General features: G+C 43.1%; 1 protein-coding gene across 1 annotated transcript in view; it reads right to left on the bottom strand.

The window, feature by feature from the left end:
* Positions 1-27,061, bottom strand: part of si:dkey-61l1.4 (collagen alpha-1(I) chain) — a 65,971-nt gene that overhangs the window by 27,128 nt on the left and 11,782 nt on the right. Inside the window, exons 2-8 of the mRNA XM_042321266.1 lie at positions 9,585-9,732; positions 9,320-9,478; positions 8,960-9,152; positions 7,913-8,047; positions 7,613-7,708; positions 786-1,340; positions 22-66 (exon numbers count right to left, since the gene is read on the bottom strand). Coding sequence (XP_042177200.1) covers positions 22-66; positions 786-1,340; positions 7,613-7,708; positions 7,913-8,047; positions 8,960-9,152; positions 9,320-9,478; positions 9,585-9,732 — 1,331 coding nt within the window. The remainder of the gene's footprint in view (positions 1-21; positions 67-785; positions 1,341-7,612; positions 7,709-7,912; positions 8,048-8,959; positions 9,153-9,319; positions 9,479-9,584; positions 9,733-27,061) is intronic.

Below are 27,061 nucleotides of genomic sequence, written 5' to 3' on the forward strand. Positions count from 1 at the left end.
ACCAGTGATCTATTCCCTTACCATGTCTCCCTTGAACCCAGTATAGCCTTCTTTGCCAGCACATCCCTGTAAACATGACAATGTGGTGAACATAGGGACAGATATTTACAGGAAGTTATAATAATACTGGAACAACAGGCAAAGATCACAGTTTGGCAATATAACTTAAAGATGATGCAACAGAGTGGCAAAGTGTACATTTTGGTCTGCAGTAGCATATTACTGCCACATCTTTTTGAGATGTTTATTTTCTCTCCTGTAATTTTGTAGAATGCATATGAATCAGTCTGTGTCCATGTCATATGGGTAGATTTAACCACAGCGTTTGTACAGTATTTCCGTAACCTGTACTTATAAGCAATAAAAAATCAAAAGATTAAAGGGAGGTTTTTTTGCATTACGTGAGCTGCAGTGGGGAATATTTGAATTCAAATTAAAGACAGTTATTAAACCACTGATGTTTTCATTTTCCAATAGAGACAAAGATATCATTGTTTTACAAGAAAACCATAGCTGAATAAACCCGTGAAGACATACAGTACTTCTCATGAGGAACAAATGGATGACTATTCTCTATTCTAAGACACGCACTGATATGTCAGTTTATTCTGCTTCCTGTCTCCGTAAAATCATGTGTTCAGAAAATCACTTTGGTTTTATGAAATCACTGACTTCGATTCTATGTGGCGTGTAAGTCCTGGTGATATTTAAAGGATCTGAGTTTTGAAAACAAATATCTCTATGAGCATTTCTAACTCTAAAAACGGTCCCTAAGAGATTCTTACTTGTTCTCCTGGAGGGCCAACTGGCCCTGGAGGGCCACTCAGGAGCCTGTAAATCTTGTTGTCAGATCCGACTATGACATCACCCTCACTGGGTGCCACTGTCAGCAAGCCTGTGTGATCAGAACCAGCCTGTCCGACTCCCTCACTGCTCCCCTGGCCCTTCTGTGTGAGAGAGCCACTACTAATCCTTCCCTGCTCCACTGCTGACCCCGCAGGAGGCAACAGGTTCTCCTCCAAGAGCACACTGGGGTCAGGGTGACCAGACTGGGATGGGCTCTTCTGGTCAGAGCCTTTCCTTTGGAAACTGGGGGAGGGGCCGGTGGAGTCCAGGTCGATGATGTCATGTTGTGGTCTGTCTTCTGCATCTGTGGTGATGTTCTCATCCAAGGCAGTGACTGTATAGGGGGAATTGCTGCCACGGGTACCTGTATCCGTGTGATGTAGGGTGAAGATAGAGGGGTCTGCCTCATCAACTCCCACAAACCCATTCCCTTGTTGTTGTAGGGTGGCTGTGTGCTGGGAGATAGGAGACTTGCCTTCTGGGAGGGAGGGATCCTACAAAGAGAGAAAGAGAAAACTATGGTTAATGGTTGCAGCCACATCACCAGATCCCTCTGATACAGAGTGTCTAGAATGATCACTCACCCACAACAGACACATCTCTATCAAACAGTTCCATCAAATGAACTACAACAAATGACTGAAACAGCTTTAAATAGGTAGACATTTCCACAATTACATGTTCCTTTTTTCACCTCAACATAAAAGGTGCATACAGATGTAGGATCTTAATTTGATCACTCTTTTGTTGCTGAGATTTTTCCAGCAGAAAATGCAAACTTATACTGTATTTGAGTTTTAAAAAGCATTTAAAGTTTGTAATTACCATTAGTTATAATCCACATAATAATTCACATTTCCTGTTGCTGCAGGATTCTTTTTCTGCTGTAGTAAAGTGACTCAAATGATCCTACATCTGTAATATAAAAACAGTACTCGTCATTTTTTATTATAAAAAAATGCTGTGCATCACTTACATAAGTATAAAAATTGGTTATTAAGTCTGGGCCTAATGACCACGAACTTCAAAGAGAAGCTGGGATTACATTAGAGAGATAACTGCACCCAGGTGAGTGGCAGAGCTTCAGTCCATCTCACACTGGCCTCCCCTACAGCAGACAATGGGCCTTTATATGTAATAAGCTAGCATTGCCCCCCGTCCTCTCTCTCTCTCTCTCTCTCTCTCTCTCTCTCTCTCTCTTCTCTTAGATGAGCGGATACTTGATCTCCCTGGGCCTGAAACTATTTGTCCAACTAATCTCCTCAACCTCCCTATAGCTCTGCCTTTCATCCTCAGGCTGAGCCCTAGAATGGAGGCACTGTATTGGAGGAGGAGGCAGAGCACTAACAGAACGAGACTGCTAGTGAGAGCCTTGCACACATCAGGCACAATCTTACTTTAGGAGGTTTGATGCCGTATGGAAACACTAAGGGAAAATACACTGTTAACATCTGACAGAGAGACACCATACTTGTCCCACTGCCAGTGGCTGCAGCAGTGAGTGAGTAGGGTCTGGGTCTGGGGGTCTACGTCTGGGGGTCTTGTGTCTGGGGTTCTGTGTCTGGGCTGGAGCTCTGCTCTACAGTGTGAACTGGAGGTGAGCATGTGGCCAGGGAATACAGTATTCTGTAGTCCAGACTCTTTGATCTCTGAAGTGGGCAATAATGGATCCCTGGTATTCATCTCAGCATAATACAGTTCATACTTTACACACATTGATTATAAAGTCAGAAATCAGGCATGTATCTCTAAACACATCCTGCCAGATAGACACACAAAGAATTAGAAATCCATCAAATACAATTAACTTTTCCAATAGTGCAAACAAACACAAAACGTTGCTGACAGATAATTTGTGTAATAGCTAAACATATTTAACATATAAATGAAACATAAACTATCTAGCTATTTGTATGCTTCCTGAACAATGGTTGACTGATGAGATGAGTGCATCATTCCTGTATCATGTAGCAGTGAGGTTTGAATGGGGACCGGTGCATTCTGCAGTCAGGAAATGGTTTCATTAGGGGGATGACGTGTAGCTGACAAGGTCATCGCTACGGGTCAGACTGGAAGATGTAAACAAAGACCATGTCACCCAGAGACCTTAGTATGAAAGAGCACCATGTGAAATACTCCTGAAGGAAGGTCCAGCTCACTGGTCCCCAGGCAGGGGGGAATCTGTATCCAACGGGTTGACCTAACAGTACATTATGATGGAGGACCATAAATCAAAGGCTTAGACACAGGTATGAGGATGATCTTCACCGGCCATGTGTCTTAAAATGCAGCTGGGCAAATACACTCCATCATCCCCAGCTTTATATAGTCATCAGAGATGTTACGAGGACGTGTCCTGTAGTAGAATTATTTGAGCGGGAATATTTACAGATGAGTAAAAAGGGGGTGAACACATGATGTAATACTGTTGTTGTCACATTCTATTTTTAGGATAGATAACTACAGATTACAGAATTTCTTATGTTCTACAAGGCCATAAGAAAACCTTTGTTTATTAAGGATGTACCCACATGTGCTGGCAATGAAGAACTTTGCTTCATATGGATCTGTTTAGAGGAGTCTCTGTCTTCTGGCTAAAGTATAATACCCCATGATGAACTAAATAACAGCAATGAAAATCTTTATATGGCAAAAACAAGCATGTCAATGTCTATCATAGACGTAGAGTAAACAAACCATGGGCTAACCAGGATGAACATACATACACTGTGCTACAGTACATCAACACAATCACAACAGTGGGATTCCTAAGCAGTTCTGTATTTATCACCTGGGGACAATAGTGTTACTGTAGTGAGCACAGCAGCAAATGTATTTGACATTAAAGTCTACAACCTGATCATCACAACTATGAACTAGTTAGTGAATTCTGCCTACAGTATCTAAATGGTCTGGTGGTTCCCTACCGTGTAAGATGCTCTCCATTGACCCTCCAAACACAATCCAAAGAGGAAAGAATCCAGCATTAAGCAGCCCAGTATCCAGGTAAAACACTGCATGGCTACAGTACATTACAATAGGAGAGCACCACTTCTACTACACCCCTCCTAGTCCACAGGAGTCCTCCCTGGCAAAGTATGCAGTGCTCTTTCCCAGTGCCTTCCCCGTGAGCAGGAACACATAGACACACCCTGGGCTGCGCTCCCACTCTCAGTCTCCCACCCACAGCTTGGCTTGGCTGCCTGGGATGGGGTGTGGTGGGGTGTGGCGGCTGGGTAGGCTGGCTCGGTGTGGTGGGGTGGTGTGGGATGGAGTGTGGTGGCTGGGATGAGATGGGATGGGGGCTGGGTGGGTGAGGTATGGTGGGATGAGATGGGGTGGGGTGGGGTAGTGTGGGATGAGGTGTGGTGGTGGTGTGGTGGTGTGGGTTGGCTGGGTGGGGTAGGATGGGATGGGGTGTGGTGGAATGGGGTAGCTAGGTGGGTGGGATGGGTTATTGTGGTGTGGGGTGGCTGGGCGGGCGGGCAGGGTCGGATGGGGTGTGGTGGGATGGGGTGGTGTGGGGTGGCTGGGTGGGGGTGGGTGGGGGTGGGTGGATGGATGGATGGATGGTTGGTTGGGGTGGTGTGGGTTGGGGGGTGTGGTGGGATGGCTGGGTGGGTGGGGTAGAATGGGATGGGGTTTGGGGGATGGGGTGGGGTGGGGTGGCTGGTTGGGTGGGGTGTGGTGGGTGGGTGACTGGGTGGGATGAGGTGTAGTGGTGTGGGGTGTTGTGTTGTGGGTGGCTGGGTGGGGTAGGGTAGGATGGGGTGGCGTGGCTGGGTTGGTGGGATGAGGTGTGGTGGTGTGGGGTGTTGTGGTGTTGTGGGGTGGCAGAGTGGGGTAGGGTGGGATGGGGTGTGCTGGGATGGTGTGAGGTGGTTGGGTGGCTGGGTGGGGTAGGATGGGGTGGGTGTGGTGGGATGGGTGGGTGGTGTGGGGTAGGATGGGGTGGTGTGGGTGTGGTGGGATGGGGTGGTGTGGGTTAGGGTAGGGTGGGTGGGGGGTGGGTGTGGTGGGGTGGTGTGGGGTGGGGTGTGGTGGGATAGGGTGTGCCAGGCTAAGCCAGGGGACAAGAGGATGGATACCCATCACCTTATCACTCTATCTCGGCTGCTGAGGTCCAGGTGGATCTTAGGACTTCCAGCACTAGACTTCCTGTACTTAGTGATATGAAAGTATGCACTAATGTTGTATGATTAAACATACCAAGCTGTGAATGAGATAACTTGATGGTAAAATAGGAAGGAGCACACACATACTGTAGCTGGTAAAGATACTTCAGAGCTGTTGAAATGGCACAGAGGCCACAGAGGCAGATGTAATATATAAAAAAACACAGCTATGATCAGCTAATGATCTGACAGAGGCTAATTTGATTGAAGAAAACGATTAAGCTGGAGACCTACAGCATTCAGAATCAAAGCAGCAGTGACCACAAGGAGGGATTATGGGTATTAATGAGAAACCATGGCAATAGCATAAACCAAGGGAAACCACTACAGAATACGCTTTACTTAAGAGTGGGAAAAATCTCTTGAGGTTTCCCCCATTTTCACTAGACTGGAGACATAAGAGGAAAATCCCTTAGCAAATGAACTTGCATCAGTACCATCACCAATCTACACAGGCTTGCTAACTGCTCCCAGAGCCTCTGTCTATGGAATAAGCTGCTGTCTACACTTACCACATCGAGGCCAGGCCGCAGTATATGGCATGTGGTTTCCATTAAAACATAAGGTGAGAGAACACATTTTTCTCATGTACATTTTAGCAAGGGTGTGAATAGATATGGGAGACAATGGGCTAGTAATAAAGCAACCCTTTTTTCAGCGCCTCCCTCTCTTCTCATATATTTTTTTATTTGTCTAACTAAATTATAGCCCAGTGAATATGATTACAAGTTTCAGTGGTCTGAGGTCAAAGTCGCAGATGATAGACTAGAACTGCCAATGTGGACGAGAGATGAGAACACAGAGCTGTGTGATACAGTACCAGTTCAGAACAGAACTCCCACAAGCCTGGGCCATAATTACTTTGCTCACTAGTGAGGTACAGTAGCTTGGCAACCATGAGTCATGACTGCTTCTTTCTTGTTCCTCCCTTTTGCAATTTCAATGATGTGACAGTATAAGCTACCATAGGTGGATGCATGCAGTACAGCGACAAACCTGTGGATGAATGTCCCAATCTCATATGCTGATAGATGGCAGAACAGTCAAGAAATGTTACTTCGAACCTGCTACTTGGGATACAATGTAATAAAACACCACATAAGGTTGTGAGTCATGAGGTTGTGGTTTGCGTGAAATAGTTGGCAAGTTGTAAATGGTATTGCTCTTGGGCTGATGTCTGATCTAGATTTTGCCTTGACTTGTGCTAAATGGCCCTTGCAAACTCACCTTTTATTCTATTGCCCTTTGTAAAGTAATCCTCTAATGGTGGTTCATTAGGAGGTTAACCTATGCATTAGTGACAGTATGGACATCAGGTCAACAGTCCCCTCACTTTCACTTTCAGCACAGAGGTTGTAAGGTAATGGATAATGGAAATAGACCTTATCTGATCCTGAGTTTCAGTACTTGTGAATTATGATCCAGAGGCTCTTCGGCACCTTCTGTGGCCCATATCGCTCATCTTAAAAGGAGAAAGTGAGTACACATCCTGTGGGTGTATTATGGGGGTCAGACAAGAAAAATGTTGAATCATTTGACCTCTCAACAAGTGAAGTGGAGCCCACAAGGCCGACTGCAAGTCTTAACACTTTGAGATGAAGATACAACTCAGTACTTCCCCCCATTTAGTGGTTGACTGATGATCTAAGACAGGTATGGACTGGTGAAACTATCATTGTTATACTAAAGGTATGTTACTTTGGGCATTTGAGGATTTTCAGTTCAGTTCAATAAAAAAGCAAAACGCCTTAATGCACTTCTCAAACATCCTGTGTGCGTAAAACAGATTAACAAAGACCATTTAAACAGAGCATCATCAAGTCTAGAACTGCCACGGACAACCAGATTTCAATAAAGCAAAGAAATGTCAACTTGAACATAACAATAATGAGGAAAACGTCTTGTCCAATGTTTAAATAACAAGTATACACTGAAGTGTATACTAATGCTGAAGTATGCACTTGGTCTTTTTAAGCCTATAGTAAAGAGCCTGCGCGGTGGGTAATGACGTTTGAGGACAGCTGGTAAAAGTACTCTGGATGTATTTGTGAGCTGCAGTCTAGTGTGTGAGACCCAGGGCCAGGGCAGCCCCTTATCCCTCCCTGATGGGGCATTTGTCAAAGCCAGCGCCGCTTTCAGCACACACACACTGCTCTGAAGTGGCCGGCGCTGAACCAGGCTTGTTCCCAGTACTCTAGTGAATCACAGCCTTCCCCATTAGGAAAATAAAACTAGGGGTTTATGGGGACAAATGAGAAATCAGTGGAATTTCCTCACCTCACCTCCATCAATGATACACTTCCCAGATTGTTCAGGCAATATCTCTAACCAACCACTACATCTGTCACTTATTTGCCTTTAATTGTGTCGTAAGCATAGATTACTACAACTGTTACTACTGGTACACTGGAACACTGTACAAAGCACATGTAAGGGACCCATTATCCCCTAATGCACTATAATTCAAAAGAGATTAAAGACTTTAAAACCAGGCAAATCAGTGGCTTTTGTCTAAATTGGGCTGACTCACATGGCTTTACATCAACTACTGTACATGACAATGGAATTATCTCCCTATCAAAGGTACTCACCATGACAGCATCCCCTTTATCTGTGGAACTCTCTCTGGAACTCCCTGTACTGTTTGTCAAGTCATCTAGCAGGTCACCAGAGGACATATCGGCATCCTAAAATATTAAGAAATTAAAAATTAAAAGGCAGTAGATGTAAAATAATAGATCTAAATGGCATACTGTATAATAAATTGTCTCGTTTTTAATCCCAGTATAAATTACACACATATTGTCTTATTTTATTATTATTATTATATTTCATAAAAAAATATCTTGATATTTCAGAGAGGACTGCAAAGTTCTGTAGTTAGTTAGTACCTGGTGTGTGTGGGGTGTTCTTGGGGAGCGTGGAGCTTTGGGTGCCGTTCCATCACACATAGGGAGGTGGAGGTTACATTGGTGTCTGGCTGCGTCGGGGTCACCCATCACAAAAGTCATCTGTCTCAGAGCACCCTGAGACAGACAGACAGGTAGAAACCTGAAACACTGTTGCTGAAAGGTGAGGAGATCCCTCAGACACACAGTAAGGAAGGCTTCACCTTCCACTTTCCACTTTTCACCCAGCCTAATTACTTACAACAGTCACAGTATAAAGTACTGGATTATCTCAATGATCTATGTGAGATTTCTTTAGGACAGGTCAATTGGACAGGCAGCTAAGTGTAAATACCCATGGATATCCAACCCTGACCGTGAAGTTCCCATGCCATCCCTTCCAACGAGCCCATCCAGCTCTTTGGTCCCCAACCTTTAGTCTTTGCAGTACAGTAGGCTGACATCATCCAGATAATTGAACAGTACAGTGATAGTAATATAGGAACTGACTAGAGCCAATAAGATATGGCAACCAGACCCTGCCTGTGTCCGTCCGTGATGAATTGGAACCGAGAGTAACGGCTCTGGATTCAATTCAAGTGAAGAGAAGCTGGCTTCAGGAGAATCAGTCAACTCTCTCTGGGAGGATTAATGAGCAGGCAGAGAATGACCAGATTCCCTAAAACAATTTCTGTTTACATTTTGTCACATAACTTAAGATGACAAACTTTATTGTATGATTGAATTTGAAAAATACATTTTGGATTTATGATATATAGTATTACAACTGCAGAAAACCAACAGCAAATTAAGTGAAATCATTCTCAGCGAGTAAGTCAAGCTGACAACTGCCTAGTAATTGGTGACGGGACATTAACTTCTCTCTACTGCCATCGAGTGGCAGGCACCTTCTCTCTGAACATATCTAGTGCTTGAAATCATGAGGAATAGAAAAATATTCAGATTACTATTTATTATATACCGTTACATTACTAGTGAATACTGTAGACGAAAGTGGGAGTGAAATTTGAGTATCCGAGAAACCCTTACCTCAAATGGAGTCTCAAAGCCCTCTATGATGCCCCCCAGCATCAGCAGACCATCAGTGGTAATGTCCTGTCCAGGGTAGGTCCAGTTCACCCTCTCCACCAGCTCACAGTCCACATAGAGGGCCAGCCAGCTGGAGGACACACCTACAGAGACCTGGTGCCACTGGCCGTCAGGCAGCATACCTACTGGGAACCTAGAGGGACAGGACGGAATGGGAGGTAAATTTAATTCACTTGTATTGCTTGACTTATTGTTTTTAGCTGCAAGTGGAGCAAAGCACCTCAGCTTCATTTACTATACTGTACAAAAAGTCAGAAAGACAGAATTCATCTAAACTAGGAGGTGAAACTAACAACGTACTCGTAATGTCTGTGGTGAGTGGAGACGAAGGTGACCGTGTGTGGGCTGAGACGGAGCTGCAGCTGGATGTGGCTGTAGGGACTGAGCACGGTGACCAGGCTACTCTCCTCCTGCTGAACACTACGCAGCTCCATCAGCACACTGAACTCATCTACAAACCTGGGAGGGAGCACAATATATGTGAGGTAGCACAATATAAATAACTTAAACAAAATGTTAATTTACGTCAGTATAATATAATATAGCATGTTAATAGGAATAATACCTTGGTCCAAATGCCTGGTGTGTGGGCATTGCCAGTGTGGCGTACAGGCCAATGTGAAGAGTCGGACAAATCTGGGTCCCCACAGATAAGGATACATTAGTGGTGTTGACGGCCAGCTGGGACAGGTGCTCCAACACGTTCACCTTCTCTGTAGGAAGAACAGGACAAGACAGCAGCCATTCACTACATCTCTTTCACTACTGAGTACCCTGGCCGACATGACAGATTGAACAGCGTTTCCATCCGGGTCTCATTCTCCCCTAAAGACTGCACTTCTCCACATGTAGTCACAGTAGAGCCAGTCTAATCATTTAGCAGAGCAGGAGCACAGAGAGCAGTATTTTCTCTGAGTGCACACAGTGGGTGAGAAATGACGCCCTAATATTGCTCATTTATTTTTGAGTGAGGACTGGGGTAGCAGCCCAGGTCAGCAACAGCCTTGAATGAAGGATGATGAACAAACAGACACTTCATCACCGCTGCAGAGAGAGGACCTCCGGCCGTCAAGACGTTAACAGTAATGGAGCCACAAAATGGTGCTGGAGTCATGCACTGTGTCACTTTAATTTTAAATAAGAATAGACTGCGTGTGAGTGTGTGGTGAAAACACTCATGTTAACTGCAGATCACATGAATCTTTCAGTCCCCTGTCTCTGCAAACAATACCCCATAACGACAAAGCACTTTTTTTTTGTTGAAAGTTTGCAAATCAATTAAAAATAATTATTCTGAAGAAAAATGCATAAGTATTCAGACCCTTTGCTATGCAACTCGAAATAGAGCTCTGGTGCATCCTATTTCCATTGATCATCCTTGAGATGTTTCTACAATTTGATTGGAGTCCACCTGTGGTAAACTCAATTGATTGGACATGATTTGGAAAGGCACACACCTATCTATATAAGGTCATGTCAGAGCAAAAACCAAGCCATGAGTTCGAAAGGAATTGTCCGTAGAGCCCCCCAAGACAGGATTGTGTTGAGGCACATATCTGGGGAAGGGTACCAAAAAGGGGAAGTGTACCATGGTTCTTAAATGGAAGAAGTTTGGAACCACCAAGACTCTTCCTAGAGCTGGCTGCCTGGCCAAACTGAGCAATCAAGGGAGAAGGGTCTTGGTCAGGGAGGTGACCAAGAACCCGATGGTCACTCTGACATTGCTCTAGAGTTCCTCTGTGGAGATGGGAGATACTTCCAGAAGGGCAACCATCTCTGCAGCACTCCACCAATCAGGCCTTTATGGTAGAGTGGCCAGATGGAAGCCATTCCTCAGTAAAAGGCACATGGTAGCCCAATTTGGAGTTTGCCAAAAGGCACCGAAAGACTATCAAAACATGAGAAACAAGATTCTCTGGTCTGATGAAACCAAGATTCAACTCGTTGGCCTGAATGCCAAGCATTACATCTGGAGGAAACCTGGCACCATCCCTACGGTGAAGCATGGTGGTGGCAACATCATGCTGTGGGGGTGTTTTTCAGCAGCAGGGAGACTAGTCAGGATTGAGGCAAAAATGAATGGAGCAAAGTACAGAGAGATTCTTCATGAAAACCTGCTCCAGAGTGCTCAGGACCTCAGACTATGGTGAAGGTTCACCTTTCCCCAAATACAGGTGTCATACCCAAGAAGACTCAAGGCTGTAATTGCTGCCAAAAGTGCTTCAACAAAGTACTGCGTTAATTATCTGAATACTTATAGAAATGTAATATTTCTGTTTTTTATAAATTAGAAAACATTTATTAAAGCTGTTTTTGTTTGTCATTATGGGGTATTGTGTGTAGATTGATGAGGGGGATTTATTTATTTTTAAAATCCATTTTAGAACAAGGCTGTAACCTAACAAAATGTCGAGAAGGTCAAGGGGTCTGAATACTTTCCGAAGGCACCGTATATGTGTACTGAGAGGATCAAGACATCACAGGCCTCAGGGTTCTCCTTCTTCAATGCCAAGAGTTCCAGAAATATCTGATTTTACCCTTTCATCTTGGCGGATGGGTCCTTCTTGAATTACGGTAGCATTTGGACATGGCATTTTTAGATACTACTGCACTGTTACATACTGCTGCTCTGTTGGAGCTAGGAACACAAGCATTTCACTACACCTGCAATAACATCTGCTAAATATGTGTATGTGATCAATACAATTAGATTAGATTTTTTGGGGGAAAAATGCTTATTTTTTCTAGATGTTTTATTTATTAAATGTTTTTGGTTACATCTTCCCATTCTAAATCAACTAATATGGCAGCTTAATGACTTTAAATAATTTTTACCATAATATTGTGCTACCAGTAGGAGTAGCACCACCAATTATGGTAACACCAATGAGACATTTTAGGTTATTGAGGATTTTCTTAAATGGACACCACAGATGATCAAATCTAAGGTCATAAACCCTTCCAAAATAATTAATAAAAAGTATATGATTAATCATTTTGCTCACAATGTTATTTCCATTCATTTAAATTGAGTAACACCAAGTGACACCTTGGATTTAGACACAGCAAATTATCAATGGAATCCTCAAATTTATGACAAACTAAAAGGGTGTGATTAGCTAATCCTTTTCATTAATAATAGACCCCTCCCCCGATAACTGTTTGCACACTGGAGGGAATGCTCAATATAACACCAATGACATAAAACTGAGGGACAGACATTATATTAGTAATAAAAAAGTATTTTAATAGCCTTCTTTCTTTTTTATTGATCTATACAATATATTAAATAGTTTTGTTCAAAATAATAGATATCTCTAAATCCACAAAACATGTCACTACAACTCTACACATCACTACTGGGACAAGTCAATTTGCTTACTCTAAGTACATTAATCAATGCATAAACATAACGTTTTGCAGTATAAAGGACTTGCATTGTTTTATCATTGAAAAACAGTTAAACATAAACAAAAACATGTAGGATGTGTAACTATTTGTATTTTAAAGTGTTTTTCATGGTTGCAAAGGCAAGGGATGCAAATACCACAGCAATTCAAGAACGACCTGGATACACATACGGAAAGCCATGAATTTTTGTCTGAGTTTCAAGTGTTATTAGTCGTATGTACGTGATACACATGGTATACACCGTCCAACGAAATGCTTACTTACAAGTTCCTTATCTTGAGTGTGTGTGTCACAGGAGGCTGCTGAGGGGAGGACGGCTCATAATAACGACCGGAATGGAGCAAATGGAATGGCATCAAACACCTGGAAACCATGTGTTTGATGTATTTGATACCATTCACTTATTCCGCTCCAGTCATTTCAATGAGCTTGTTCTCCCCAATTAGAGTGCCACCAACCTTCAGTGGCGTGTGTGTGACTATGTGTGTGTGCGTGCATATGAGTGTTCCTGCGTGCATGTGTGTGTGTGGTGAAAACACTCCCATGTTAACTGCAGATCACATTAATCTTTCAGTCCCCTGTCTCTCACACTACCAGCCCGCAGCGCAGCAGTCTCCCTCCAGACCTGGAGGACTCCAGTCACACATGACTACTCTCTGATAACGTGATGAAAAGCCTGCTGTGAGCCACATTCAGCATTCCACAACTCACCAGGGCATATAGTCTACTGTACAGCTACAGCACGGTACTGAACAGAGCAAGGTGTTGAAAACAAGGTGCTTATGGTTGGACATTCCAGCATGCCTGTATTAAGCCTAATCCATTGATTACTGTATTGTTATGTTCCATTATGTGGAGTATGTATTTTCGTAATACAACATTATCAAACGCTACACATCATCTTATGCACGTATCAAGGTAAATCCTGAATCAGAGATTACAAGAAAAGGCCATTTACCTGAGAAACCCCCACTTACCACATACTGGCACAGCTGAAAACATGTCTCTCCCGCTAGAAAAGGTTCAAATGAAAACTACCTGATAGAGATCATGCTCTAATTGGTTGGCTAGTTGGGCTTTGTAACAACATAACTAGAAGTCAATATTCTCTGTTGAACCCAATTCTCAGAGAAAACGGGTAACATGGTGGGTCCATGCTGTTACCTAGACAGTGCAGTAGAGCCATCAGCGGCTCTTTTTAAACAGCTCAGTATGACATGTAGAGGCTAACAAAAGGGAACACAGCCATATCTGTGGAGTAGGAAAATGGATTTTCAAAGCCGACTGAATGACCTGCATACAGGTGGGAACGGAAAACTCTGACAAGCATCTTGAGTCCATGTGCAGAGAGAGGAACCGGGAAAGGAGGAGATGGTGAAGAGGTGGAGAGACATGAGGAGAGGAGGAGAGACAGGAGGAGAGGAACAAAGTGGAGAGGAGATTATAGGTCCCTGCCAGTGCCAACACTACAGTGCATCTGTACACCACAGGGAACTGCGAGAAATCCCTGACAAACTAACAACTAAGACCACAGTAGAGTGGAGTGTGGTTTTGTACAAAGTGAAACATCTAGACTGGGAAACTGGGAGATAATCTCAGCTGAATAATGTGTTTTAAACCTGTCCCCCTAAAACTGTCTTTCAGATTCTGCAGGACAAACAAACCCTATCTTGCCTCCACACTTCAAGTATCGGCAGAGTTGTGTTTTCCTAGAGAGAGAGAGAGAGATAAGGCTGCATTATCAGTGGAGGAAGGGGATAACATCTATTACCTAAGGAGTTTACTTGACCACAATCCTCTTGTGTAGACAGACTGACAGATAGGAGCTATTGGAAAATGCCTTGTAGCCTATGCTGTTCCAACACAGGGACAGAACATGCTTCAGTTGTCATGTCTGTCTGGCAAACCGAACAGGGAATTGTTGCCAGGGTTGTATACTCTGGCTGGTTCATCTTGAATTACATTGTAAATGGTTAGGAACACATAGACAGGAACTCAGTGTTGACTGCCAAATAGTAATCTCAGTTCATTGAGCTGGGAGAGTTTAGTAAAGCCTTGGGGTCTAATGTCTGGCTGCAGTTGCCATTTAATGGTCAATTAGCTTCCCCTGCACTGGTGTGTGTTTCATTTACATGGATGGTTAACTGAAGTTCAGTCTTGTGGGACCCATTATGTTTGTCTGGGGAATAAAGGGGAATAAAAGCTGTGTTTCTTTCCCTTAATTGTGCTCTTAAAGGTAATCAAGGATGGATCGAGTGCACTGGCTGACTAGGGCACTTTCTGATGGGATTGCTGGGTTACATGGCATTATTTAACTCAAACATAGGATAGCCTATAAGACAGTATGGTCATCCAACACTGTAACTTTAAATCTATTTTATATCTCTTCACAGTTCATACGATTAGTAGTGGGGTCCCTACAGGGTAGTCTAACAGTTAAAAGCTTTGGGCCTGTAGCCAAAAGGCCACTAGTTCAAATCCCAAAGCTGACTAGGTGAAAAATCTACCGATGTGCCCTTGACCAAGGAATTTAACCCTAATTGCTCCTGTAAGTCACTCTGGATAAGAGCGTCTGCTAAATGACTAAAATGTTAATAATGAGTCCCAATTGGGGTTCCATCACTCTGGAACTCCTTCCAGATTATCAGATCTTCAAATTCCTCAAAGCCTTGTTGATTGTGCATTCATGGCTATGAATGGTATGAGTGACAACTTGCAGAGGAGTGTTGTTATGCACCTTTACCCAGAGTGAGATGATACACATATGGAATGGCATCTGCTATACTGTTATGAGCCTGGACCATCTCTGCAGCACTCCACCAATCAGGTCTTTATTGTACAATGGCCAGACCGAAGTCACTAATCAGAAAAAGGCACATGACAGCCCACTTGAAGTTTGCCAAAAGGCACCTAAAGACTCTCAGACCATTAGAAAGAAGATTTTCTGTTCAGATGAAACCAGGGTTGAACTCTTTAACCCAACGGTGAAGCATGGTGGTGGCAGCATATGTTGTGGGGATGTTTTTCCGTGGCAGGGACTGGGAGATTAGTCAGGATCGAGGCAAAGATGAAGGGAGCAAAGTACAGAGAGATCCTTGATGAAAACCTCCTCTAGAGCACTCAGGACCTCAGACTGAGGCGAAGATTCACCTTCCAACAGGACATTGACCCTAAGCACACAGCCAAGACAACGCAGGAGTGGCTTCGGGACAGGTATCTGAATGTCCTTGAGTGACCCAGCCAGTGCCTGGACTTGAACCCGATTGAACATCTCTGGAGAGACCTGAAAGTAGCTGTGCAGCAATGCTACCGATCCAACCTGACAGGGAGAAACTCCCCAAATACAAGTATGCCAAGCTTGTAGCGTCATACTCAAGAAGACATGAGGCTGTAATCGCTGCCAAAGGTCTTTTAACAAAGTACTGAGTAAAGGGTCTGAATACTTGCATAAATGTGATATTTACGTTGTATTTTTAAAAATAAATGTGCAAACATTTCTAATTACCTGTTTTTGCTTTGTCATTGCGGGGTATTGTGTGTAGATTGGTGAGGGGAAAACATTATTTAATACATTTTAGAATAAGGCTGTAAAGTAACAAAATGTTGAAAAAGTGAAGGGGTAATGAATTCTTTCCGAATGCACTGTGTGATGACTTATTCATAACAAAAAACAGATCCCTAAATATAATAACAAGATACAAAAATTTGCTGTTAGTGAGAAAAGCGAAAATCTATTCATTTTATCTTTACATTCAAAAATAATTAGGTATCTATTTACGATTATTTATTTAATTATCATTGCAGAATAAATTCCTTATCTTTTCTGACTGTGATGGTTTCATATAGGGCTAAGAAAATAGGGATGAGAATTGAGATTTATAAGAGAGCCATGTGAGTGAGAGATGCTTCAGAGCACGGCAGCCAGGAAAAGGTATGGATTTTTTAGGGGGCATTACAGCAACACAAGTGGGATAAGGCCGGAAATACGAGGCCTGAATGAGAGACTGATGAAGTGTGTGCAGCCTGCACAAGAAACAAATCAGAGCTCATTCTTTTCATACAATTTTTTTTATTAGAGTCGCATCATGCAGCATTAGAATGTATTAAAAAGCATACAAAACATATAAGCCAACTCATATAGGAAGATATGTTTCTTTGCTTACTGCTCAAGACAGAATAGCCGCATGTGCGCACTTCCTTGCAAATCATTTGGAGAAAAGATCCTTTCTATTTCATTCAGCTATGTTCAATTGTATTCTTCGTACTATAAAATATATTTTTTAAATGCCACAGAACTGTAAGCAAATCGTGTCTGCTAAATGAACTAGTGTAGCCCACAGCCATATGGCATAGCCAATTCAGGGCCTAAGACACCCACCTGGTGTCCCAGGTCTAAATTAGTCCCTAATTAGAGAGCGAGCAACAATGAAAAGATGCAGTGAAACTGCAGAGTTGAGTTTGAGGGGTGTATGCTATTTTAAATGGATTTTTTTAGACTTTTTAAAAATGTAGACGTTCCAAAGGTCTGCATCAGTGGCTTGTAGGCTATGCATGGAAGCCTGGAGATGCTAAATGTGTTTATGTTAATTGTTGTGGAAATTACTGGGGAGCCAGGCCCAGCCAGTCAGAATGAGTTTTACCCCACAAAAGGGCTATATTACAGAACAAAATACTCCGCAGTGTCATCAGCTGTCTGGGTGGCTGGTCTCAGACGATTCCGCAGGTGAAGAAGCCAGATGTAGAGGTTCTGGGCTGGCATGGTTACACATGGTCTGCGATTGTGAGGCCGGTTGGACATACTGCCAAATTCTTAAAAAACGACGTGTGAGGTGGGTTAGGTTATAGTAGAGAAATTAACATTAAATTCTCTGGCAATAGCTCTGGTGGACATTCCTGCAGTCAGCATGCCAATTGCACACTTCCGCCAAACTTGAGACATCTACAGCATTGTGATGTGAGACAACACTGCACATATTAGAGTGGCCTTTTATTGTCGCCAGCACAAGGTGCACCTGTGTAATGATCATGCTGTTTAATCAGATGGATTATCTTGCTCACTAACAGGGATGTAAACAAATTTGTGCATAACATTTTTGTGCGTATGAAACATTTCTGGGATCTTTTATTGCAGCTTATGAAACATGGAACCAACACTTTACATGTTGCGTTTATAATTTTGTCAGCATAGATGGATCATCTGGAACATTGACTTTTTTGGGGTATTCGGTGGATAAAAGCACCCTTCCGTGCCATGAGTCAGGTACCTTTCCATTAATCAAACAGGCAGCGAAGATATGCATGAGGGCATGGGAGGACTGGGGCCTTGTGGCCTTTAAAATCTCATAAGTGACATCTGATCCATTAGCCTTTTTGTTTGGTAGGGAAGTCAAAAAATAATCTACCTCTTCAAGAGTAAAATTGCATGTATCTGATAAATAGTCTGGTTGTACCGTTTCAGTAGTTTCACACCAAGGGAGCGTGGTCAGCGGTACACTATCAGACCGGGCTTGACATCTGTCATTATAGTAGTTCTGTACATTAGCAACATTACTCATACTGGGTGGGGGTATGGGGTATGCACTGTTGTTCAGAATAATGTCAATCCCTTTAGATTTGTGATGTTGCCATAAGTATTCCAATTTCTCACTGCATACTTTCTCACACATACACGGACATACACACAAAACACACCTACATGTATATTGACCCTAGAACATACACACACATACATACGTTCACATTCCTTCCCACTCTTCACATACACTGCTGCTACTCTCTGTTTATTATCTATACATAGTCACTTTACCCCTACCTACAGTTGAAGTGGGAAGTTTATATACACTTAGGTTGGAGTCATTAAAACTTGTTTTTCAACCACTCCCCAAATTTCCTGTTAACAAACTATAGTTTTGGCAAGCTGGTTAGGACATCTACTTTGTGCATGACTCGAGTAATTTTTCCAACAATTGTTGACAGACAGATTATTTCACTTATAATTCACTGTATCACAATTCCAGTGTGTCATGGCTTTAGAAGCTTCTGATAGGCTAATTGACATCATTTGAGTCAACTGGAGGTGTACCTGTGGATGTATTTCAAGTCCTACCTTCAAACTCAGTGCCTCTTTTCTTGACATCATGGGAAAATCTAAATAAATCAGCCAAGACCTCAGAAAAAATGGTAGACCTACACAAGTCTGGTTCATCCTTGGGAGCAATTTCCAAACGCCTGAAGGTACCACGTTCATCTGTGCAAACAATAGTACGCAAGTATAAACACCATGGTACCACTCAGCCGTCATACCGCACAGGAAGGAGACGAGTTCTGTCTGCTTGAGATGAATGTACTTTGGTGCGAAAAGTGCAAATCAATCCCAGAACAACAGCAAAGGACCTTGTGAAGATGCTGGAGGAAACAGGTACAAATGTATCTATATCTTCAGTAAAATGAGTCCAATATCGACATAACCTGAAAGGCTGCTCAGCAAGGAAGAAGCCACTGCTCCAAAACCGCCATAAAAAAGCCAGACTACGGTTTGCAACCGCACATGGGGACAAAGATCATACTTGTTGGAGAAATGTCCTCTGGTCTGATGAAACAATAATAGAACTGTTTGGCCACAATGACCATCGGTGTTTTGGAGGAAAAGGGGGAGGCTTGCATGCAATGGTTCAATGAATCAGTCTAAAACGTTGCACATACACTGCTGCCATCTAGTGGCCAAAATCTAAACTGCACCTAACCTGGAATAGTACATTATGGCCTTTCTCTTGCATTTCAAAGATGATGGAACAAAAATGTGTTTTATTCTCCTACATTCAATTGAAAAAAAGTGTTCAATCCTTAATTAAGTAAGCATTTCATGGTAAGCATGTTGTATTTAGTGGGCCTTAGTTATAATGCTCTTTCACGCATGCACAGTTCTTCGACAGGTCTGCTTTATAACGGGAAATGTGTGTATGTATGGCATGTGCCACGTTTATAAATGTAAATCTGTGCGTGCGCAGAAATAGCGTGCGCAGATATTTAGTGTAAAATGTATGCAATGGTTATAAATGAGGCCCCTGGCTTTTAGAACAATTATTACAACAATAAACCATTAATTTACCAAAACGAACCCATTACTAAACCATTAGTAAATCCACATAACCACTCTAAATGCAATAGACTACATCACTCATCAGTAGCATGCAACAACAACTGGGGCCTCATTTACAGATTCAACCATGCATATATTTCTAACAAAATTCTGGTGTATGTGGTGGAGATTCTAGAATCCACATGCGCAACAAATAATTGTTGTTGCACGCAACATATACAAGTTTTCTTTGATAAATCAGAGCCATACTTTATTTCTGCGCTCATAAATGAGTGTGGAAAACGATCTCCATTCACCTTTGACAAAAATGACCTAATTTGCTGCATGATTTGGAGGTGTTGAAAGTGGGCCATGACAGTTCATAAAAGAAAGTACAAATGGCAAATTTGATCCCATTTTTGTAGAGGTATGGGCAGAATGTTGTAATCTTAAGCAGTGACTTTTAAAAAAATGAATAATGCATGCTGCCTATAGCGAGTGTCAAACACTGGCCACGCATTCAGCAAGATTGATTGTCTATTGAACAATTTAAAAGTAAATGCTGCCGACAGCCTACATTTCTATGCAAAAGATGAATTGTTGTTCAATATTTTGTTTATCAATACATGATTGTGTTTCTATCTCCTGCCTTGGTATAGGCTCTGAGATTAAATAGGCTATTATGTCGCGCTCCTATCGCACAGCAATACTGTAGCCTACCCATACTGTCTTAGGCTACTGGTCTACACTACATGACCAAAAGTATATGGACACCTGCTCGTCAAACATCTCATTCCAAAATCATGGGCATTAATATGTTGTTTGTCCCCCCGTTGTCTTCCAGAGGCAATATGGAACTCGGTAGTGAGTGTTGCAACCGAGGAGAGACGATTTCTACGCGCTATGCAATTCAACACTCGGTGGTCCCATTCTGTGAGCTTGAGTGGCCTACCACTTCGCGGCTGAGGCTTTGACATTTCCACTTCACAATAACAGCACTTACAATTGACCGGGGCAGCTCTAGCAGGGAATATATTTGACAGTCTGACTTGTTGGAAAGGTGGCATCCTATGACGGTGCCACATTGAAAAGTCACTGAGCTCTTCAGTAAGGCCAATTTACTGCAATGTTTGTCTATGGAGATTGCATGACCGTGTGCTCGATTTTATACACCTGTCAGCAACAGGTGTAGCTGAAATTGCCGAATCCACTAATTTGAAGGGATGTCCAAATACTAATGTAAATATAGTATATTTACTTTCTAGCATGGTTTGCGATTGAATGAGCAGGTTTAAACCAGTAATGTCAGAAAAGGAGAGACATGCCCTGCATTATGATTTTGATTTAGGGCCATATATAATAAAAGTACAATTTATATTCTAGCGAATTTGAGTGGTAACCCCGACTAGGACTCAAACCCGGGTCCAGCGACTGTCAAGTGAACAACTTAATCTTTATGAGGTCGCTAGGTGTTGGTTTAAGGTCGTTACAATATATTAGGCTACATGATGCTATGCGATCTTCTTACCAACGGAAAATGCATCTGTTAGGCCAACATTTTGGAATTACTGAAAAGATGGTGCTGAAGAACATGGCTGACGCTGATCCTTGTACTTAGTCCCCTCCAGTATTCTGTTTTCACCCACGACTGCGTGGCCAAACACGACTCCAACACCATCATTAAGTTTGCTGACGACTACAGTGGCACTACTTTTAAACTCAGACAAAACAGAGGTGCTTGTTCTAGGTCCCAAGAAACAAAGAGATCTTCTGTTGAATCTGACAATTAATTTGGATGGTTATACAGTCGTCTCCAAAAGAACGGTGAAGGACCTCGGTGTTACTCTGGACCCTGATCTATCTTTTGACGAACATATCAAGACTGTTTCAAGGACAGCTTTTTCCATCTACGTAACATTGTACAAATCAGAAACCTTCTGTCCAAAAATGATGCAGAAAATTTAATCAATTCTTCTGTCACTTCTAGGTTAGACTACTGCAATGCTCAACTTTCCGGCTACCCAGATAAAGCACTAAATAAACTTTAGTTAGTGCTAAACACGGCTGCTAGAATCTTGACTAGAACCATTTTTAAAAAATCATATTACTCCAGTGCTAGCCTCTTTAAAACTGGCTTCCTGTTAAGGCAAGGGCTGATGTCAAGGTTTTACTGCTAACCTACAAAGCATTACATGGGCTTGCTCCTACATATCTTTCTGATTTGGTCCTGCCGTACATACCGACATGGTCACGCTACGGTCACAAGACCCAAGCCTCCTAACTGTCCCTAGAATTCTCCTACAGAGCTCCATTTTTATGGAATGGTCTGCCTACCCATGTGAGGGACGCAGACTCGGTCTCAACTTTTAAGTCTTTATTGAAGACTCATCTCTTCAGTAGGTCCTATGATTGAGTGTAGTCTGGCCCAGGAGTGTGAAGGTGAACGGAAAGGCACTGGAGCAACGAACCGCCCTTGCTGTCTCTGCCTGGCTAGTTCCACTCTCTACACTGGGATTCTCTGCCTCTAACCCTATTACAGGGGCTGAGTCACTGGCTTACTGGTGCTCTTCCATGCCGTCCCTAGGAGGGGTGCGTCACTTGAGTGGGTTGAGTCACTGACATGATCTTCCTGTTTAGGTTGGTGCCCCCCCTTGGGTTGTGCCATGGCGGAGATCTTTGTGGGCTATACTTGGATCTTGTCTCAGGATGGTAAGTTCGTGGTTTGAAGATATCCCTCTAGTGGTGTGGGGGCTGTGCTTTGGCAAAGTGGGTGGGGTTATATCCTGCCTGTTTGGCCCTGTCCGGGGTTATCGTCGGACGGGACCACAGTGTCTCCCGACCCCTCCTGTCTCATCCTCCAGTATTTATGCTGCAGTAGTTTGTGTGGGGGGATAGTGTCAGTCTGTTATATCTGGAGTATTTCTCCTGTCTTATCCGGTGTCCTGTGTGAATTTAAGTATGCTCTCTCTAATTCTCTCTTTCTTTCTTTCTCTCTCTCTCTCGGAGGACCTGAGCCTTAGGACCATGCCTCAGGACTACCTGGCCTGATGACTCCTTGCTGTCCCCAGTCCACCTGGCCGTGCTGCTGCTCCAGTTTCAACTGTTCTGCCTGCGACTATGGAACCCTGACCTGTTCACCGGACGTGCTACCTGTCCCAGACCTACTGTTTTCAACTCTCTAGAGACAGCAGGAGCAGTAGAGATACTCTGAATGATCAGCTATGAAAAGGCAACTGACATTCACTCCTGAGGTGCTGACCTGTTGCACCCTCGACAACCACTGTGATTATTATTATTTGACCCTGCTGGTCATCTATGAACATTTGAACATCTTGGCCATGTTCTGTTATAATCTCCACCCGACACATCAAGAAGAGGACTGGCCACCCCTCATAGCCTGGTTCCTCTCTAGGTTTCTTCCTCGGTTCTGGTCTTTCTAGGGAGTTTTTCCTAGCCACCGTGCTTCTACACCTGCATTGCTTGCTGTTTGGGGTTTTAGGCTGGGTTTCTGTACAGCACTTTGAGATATCAGCTGATGTAAGAAGGGCTTTGTAAATAAATTTGATCACCGACAATGATGAGACGGCCTATAGGGAGGAGGCCTGATCACCGACAATGATGAGACGGCCTATAGGGAGGAGGTCAGAGAACTGGCAGTGTGGTGCCAGGACAACAACCTCTCCCTCAATGTGAGCAAGACAAAGCAGCTGATCATGGACTACAGGAAAAGGCGGGCCGAACAGGCCCCCATTAACATCGACCGGGCTGTAGTGGAGCGGGTCGAGAGTTTCAAGTTCTTTGGTGTCCATATCACCAACGAACTATCATGGCCCAAACATACCAAGACAGTTGTGAAGAGGTCATGACAAAACCTTTTCCCCCTCAGGAGACTGAAAAGATTTGTCATGGGTCCCCAGATCCTCAAAGGTTTCTACAGTTGCACCATCGATAGCATCCTGACCGGTTGCATCACCACCTGGTATGGCAACTGCTCGGCAGCTGACCGTAGGGAGCTACAGAGCCCATCACTGGGGCCAAGCTTCCTGCCATCCAGGACCTATATATTAGGCGGTGTCAGAGGAAAGCCCATAACATTGTCAGAGACTCCAGTCACCCAAGTTATAGACTGTTTTCTCTGCTACCGCATGGCAAGCGGTACCGGAGAGCCAAGTCTAGGACCAAAAGGCTCTTCAACAGCTTCTACCCCCAAGCCATTAGACTGCTGAACAATTCATAAAAATCGCCCACGGACAATTTACATTACCCCCTTGTACAATGCTGCTACTCGCTGTATGTTTGTTACCTATGCATAGTCACTTCGCTCCCACCTACATGTACAGATTACCTGAACTAGCCTGTACCCCTGCACACTGACTCGGTACGGGTGCCCCCTGTATATAGCTTCGTTATTGTTATTCTTATTGTGTTACTTTTTATTTTAACTTTTTATTTGAGCCTACTTTTTCTTCTTCTTGAACTGCACTGTTGGTTAAGGGCTTGTAAGTAAGCATTTCACAGTAAAGTCTATACTTGTTATATTCGGCGCATGTGGCAAATAAAGTTTGATTTGATTTGAATGTTTTTATTAGCCTAGCATTATTATAATTCCCGTACATCAAACAACTCCATTTCCCCCAAAATAACAGTATTTACTTCCAATTCAGTTGATCAACCACTGGAAGTTGTGCGTAAGAATGGTCTGAGATTTGTGTAGAAATACACTTTCCCGTCAAGTTCAACAATTAAAATTGTTGAACTTGACAATTGTTTTCCCTCTGCGGGAAGTCTTTTTTGTGTGCATGCTCTGTGACACATGGCGAATGAATGAAGGATAGCACTATGGTTTGCCCCGATAGGACCTGAGCAGAGTCATGAGCCGTGAGCCCTGGGGCCTGTCCTGTTTAGTCCATCAGTGAGACCAGGACCAGGTCATGCAGTGCAGTGCAGTGAGGGGTTTAGGGCTCCGAGGCTGCCTGGATCTGGGTTCACGCTGGGTTACAGGAGGGCTCTGAAATGCTCTACAGACCATCCATCACTTGTCTTTCTGCTTTCTGGTTTTGGCTCCCACAGCCTCTCACACTACTCTGACTGTCCAGTCTGTCACAGGGCACATCCACACACAGCCCAGTAGCCAAGACTGAAAAGTAGAGGTTAGCGAGAGGCCTCCTTTCAAGAGCTCTGTACACTACTACTAATTAATACCATATGGTTCATGTATTAAGTACAATGAATGAAAACATTACAAGGATGTTTTGAAATCCAGTGATGCACTACTTTAGTCACTTTGAACATGTTCTCATCTATGTTAGCCAGAAGGAATCCCCTGCTGAATGCTATGTCAGATAACAGACAGAGCAAAGCCATGCTGTGCATAAGTGCTCTGGCATATTATTTTTACAGGTGTCGCCACACTTGGAGGACAGACAGAGACAGTCTGAAAGTCATATATCATGTCTATCTCAGTGCTGTCTGACTGGTGAGACCTAGCAGGAGCACTGGCTGCAACTCTGTAGGCCTGCTGGGAAGCAGATGCGAGGAACAAAGGCAAGAGGTTCCTCTATATGGACAGATACTGTAGGAATGACTCCACTGAACATCACATCCAACATACAGTATTTTTAAACTGTAACCCAAATGCTGATCTCAGCTGATTGCAGACTGCAGAGGCCTCTCTCAGACCCAACATCCACATATGCTACGGTCAAAATGTAAACTCACTGCTCACCAGCCATTCTAGCAACATTCCTTAAATCAACCATTTTAGAGATGTTTCGATGACATCGCATCGTCTTAAAAGTGATACACAGTACAGTGCCAAATAGGGAAAAAGTCTGCACAAACTTTGTTCTGCAGGAGACAGAAAGTCCAACAGGAGACCCTAAGATGGCAATGATATTTCAGTGTCAATCAAGTGAAACAGAGCTCTCTCGGGGGAGGCGCTCAAAGGAAAACAAGCCAGATGACACTTACTAGACACATTTTGGAAAAATCTCGAACAACAGAAGAATGGGATATAAAAACACAAGTTTTGTTCCCAGACTCCCTGGAGAAAAGGTGATTCATATCGAACACACACAGCTAGGGCAAGGGAAGGAGAATTCAAGATGTAAAGAATAAAAAAGACCAAGGTTATTCTGCCAAGAAATGTACATTCACAACTCATTATCACCATCCGGTAGTTGTTTCTCAGTCAGAATAATTTGTGATGTATTTCCCAGATGTTACCATGACAACTTGATTCCCTAGAAAACACCTGTTGGTTCCCAAGAAAACCTGGCCTTTTCAGCAACACAATTAATTTCAACTGAAGCCTTTTTACATGTAGCCTACTTGCACATTTCTTTATGCATGGCTTATGCTTTGACTGCAACTAAAGTATTCAACTCTACATAGAGTATTAAAGTTCCTGTGAGGAGTCACGTAGACAAGTAGCTCTCAAAGCTCTTCAGTGGCGATGGCCAAGGGTCAGGGTCAGTCTGGACGAGCTCTTTGTTGAGAGATGGAATCAGAGGCAGTGTACAGTAAGAAGGTGCACATTCCTCCTATTTAATGAATCCAGGGTGCTGAACACACATGGAGAGATTTGAGACTGCGGAGGTTGATTTGACATCGACCTGTCAAAAGCTTTCTTTCCTGGCCTCTGGCCAAATATCAACTTTATCTTTTTGGAAGGGATTCAACTATCCACCACATCTTGCATTAACATTCACCATGAGATCATGTCAAGATGCTTGAACCACTGTACTGTACATTTCCACAATGAATTCATCTGCTTAATGGAACTCTTAGGAAAAATCAAGACTACAAAGGTGCTGATATACTGAACAGACAAATCCGAAAATATTGGCACCCTTGATAAAGATGAGCATTTAAAATAAATAATACAAATACTGAGCTATATATTTATGCCAAATATTTTTGGGGAAATTATATTATTTTATACTAATACAATTGCTCAGAGAAAAAGATAGGTGTTCAAATTATTGGCACCTGTTTTCAATATCCTCCTCTTGCGAGGATAACGGCACTTAGCCTTTTTCTATAATGTTTTATGAGATTGAAGAACACATTGGGAGGGATGTTAGACCATTCCTTAGTTTATAGAGAATCTTTCCCGATCCTTGATATGCTTCGGTCTGTGCTTATGGACTGCCCTCTTTAATTCAAACCACAGGTTTTCAATGGGGTTCTAGTGCAGAGATGGCCATTGCAAAATGTTGATTTTGTGGTCAATTAACCATTTAATTGTGGTACTTGATAGAGTTCATGATGCTGTTGAGCTTACTTAATAAGGGCCCCAGGACCAGTGGAAGCAAAACAGCTTACAGCGTCAAAGATTCACCACCATATTTTACAGTAGGTATGAGGTTATTTTATGCATCCTTATTTCGATGCCAAACCCACCACTGGTGTGCGTGGCCAAAGAGCTTTATTTTTGTCTCATCTGACCATAGCACTCAGTTCCAATCCAAGTGCCAATGCAGTTTAGCAAACTCCAGGTGATTACATTTGTTGATTTCTCTCAATAAAGGATTTTTTTCTGGCAACCCTTC

The sequence above is a fragment of the Oncorhynchus tshawytscha genome, linkage group LG04 (genome assembly GCF_018296145.1).
Source record: "Oncorhynchus tshawytscha isolate Ot180627B linkage group LG04, Otsh_v2.0, whole genome shotgun sequence".
Lineage (NCBI taxonomy): Eukaryota > Metazoa > Chordata > Actinopteri > Salmoniformes > Salmonidae > Oncorhynchus > Oncorhynchus tshawytscha.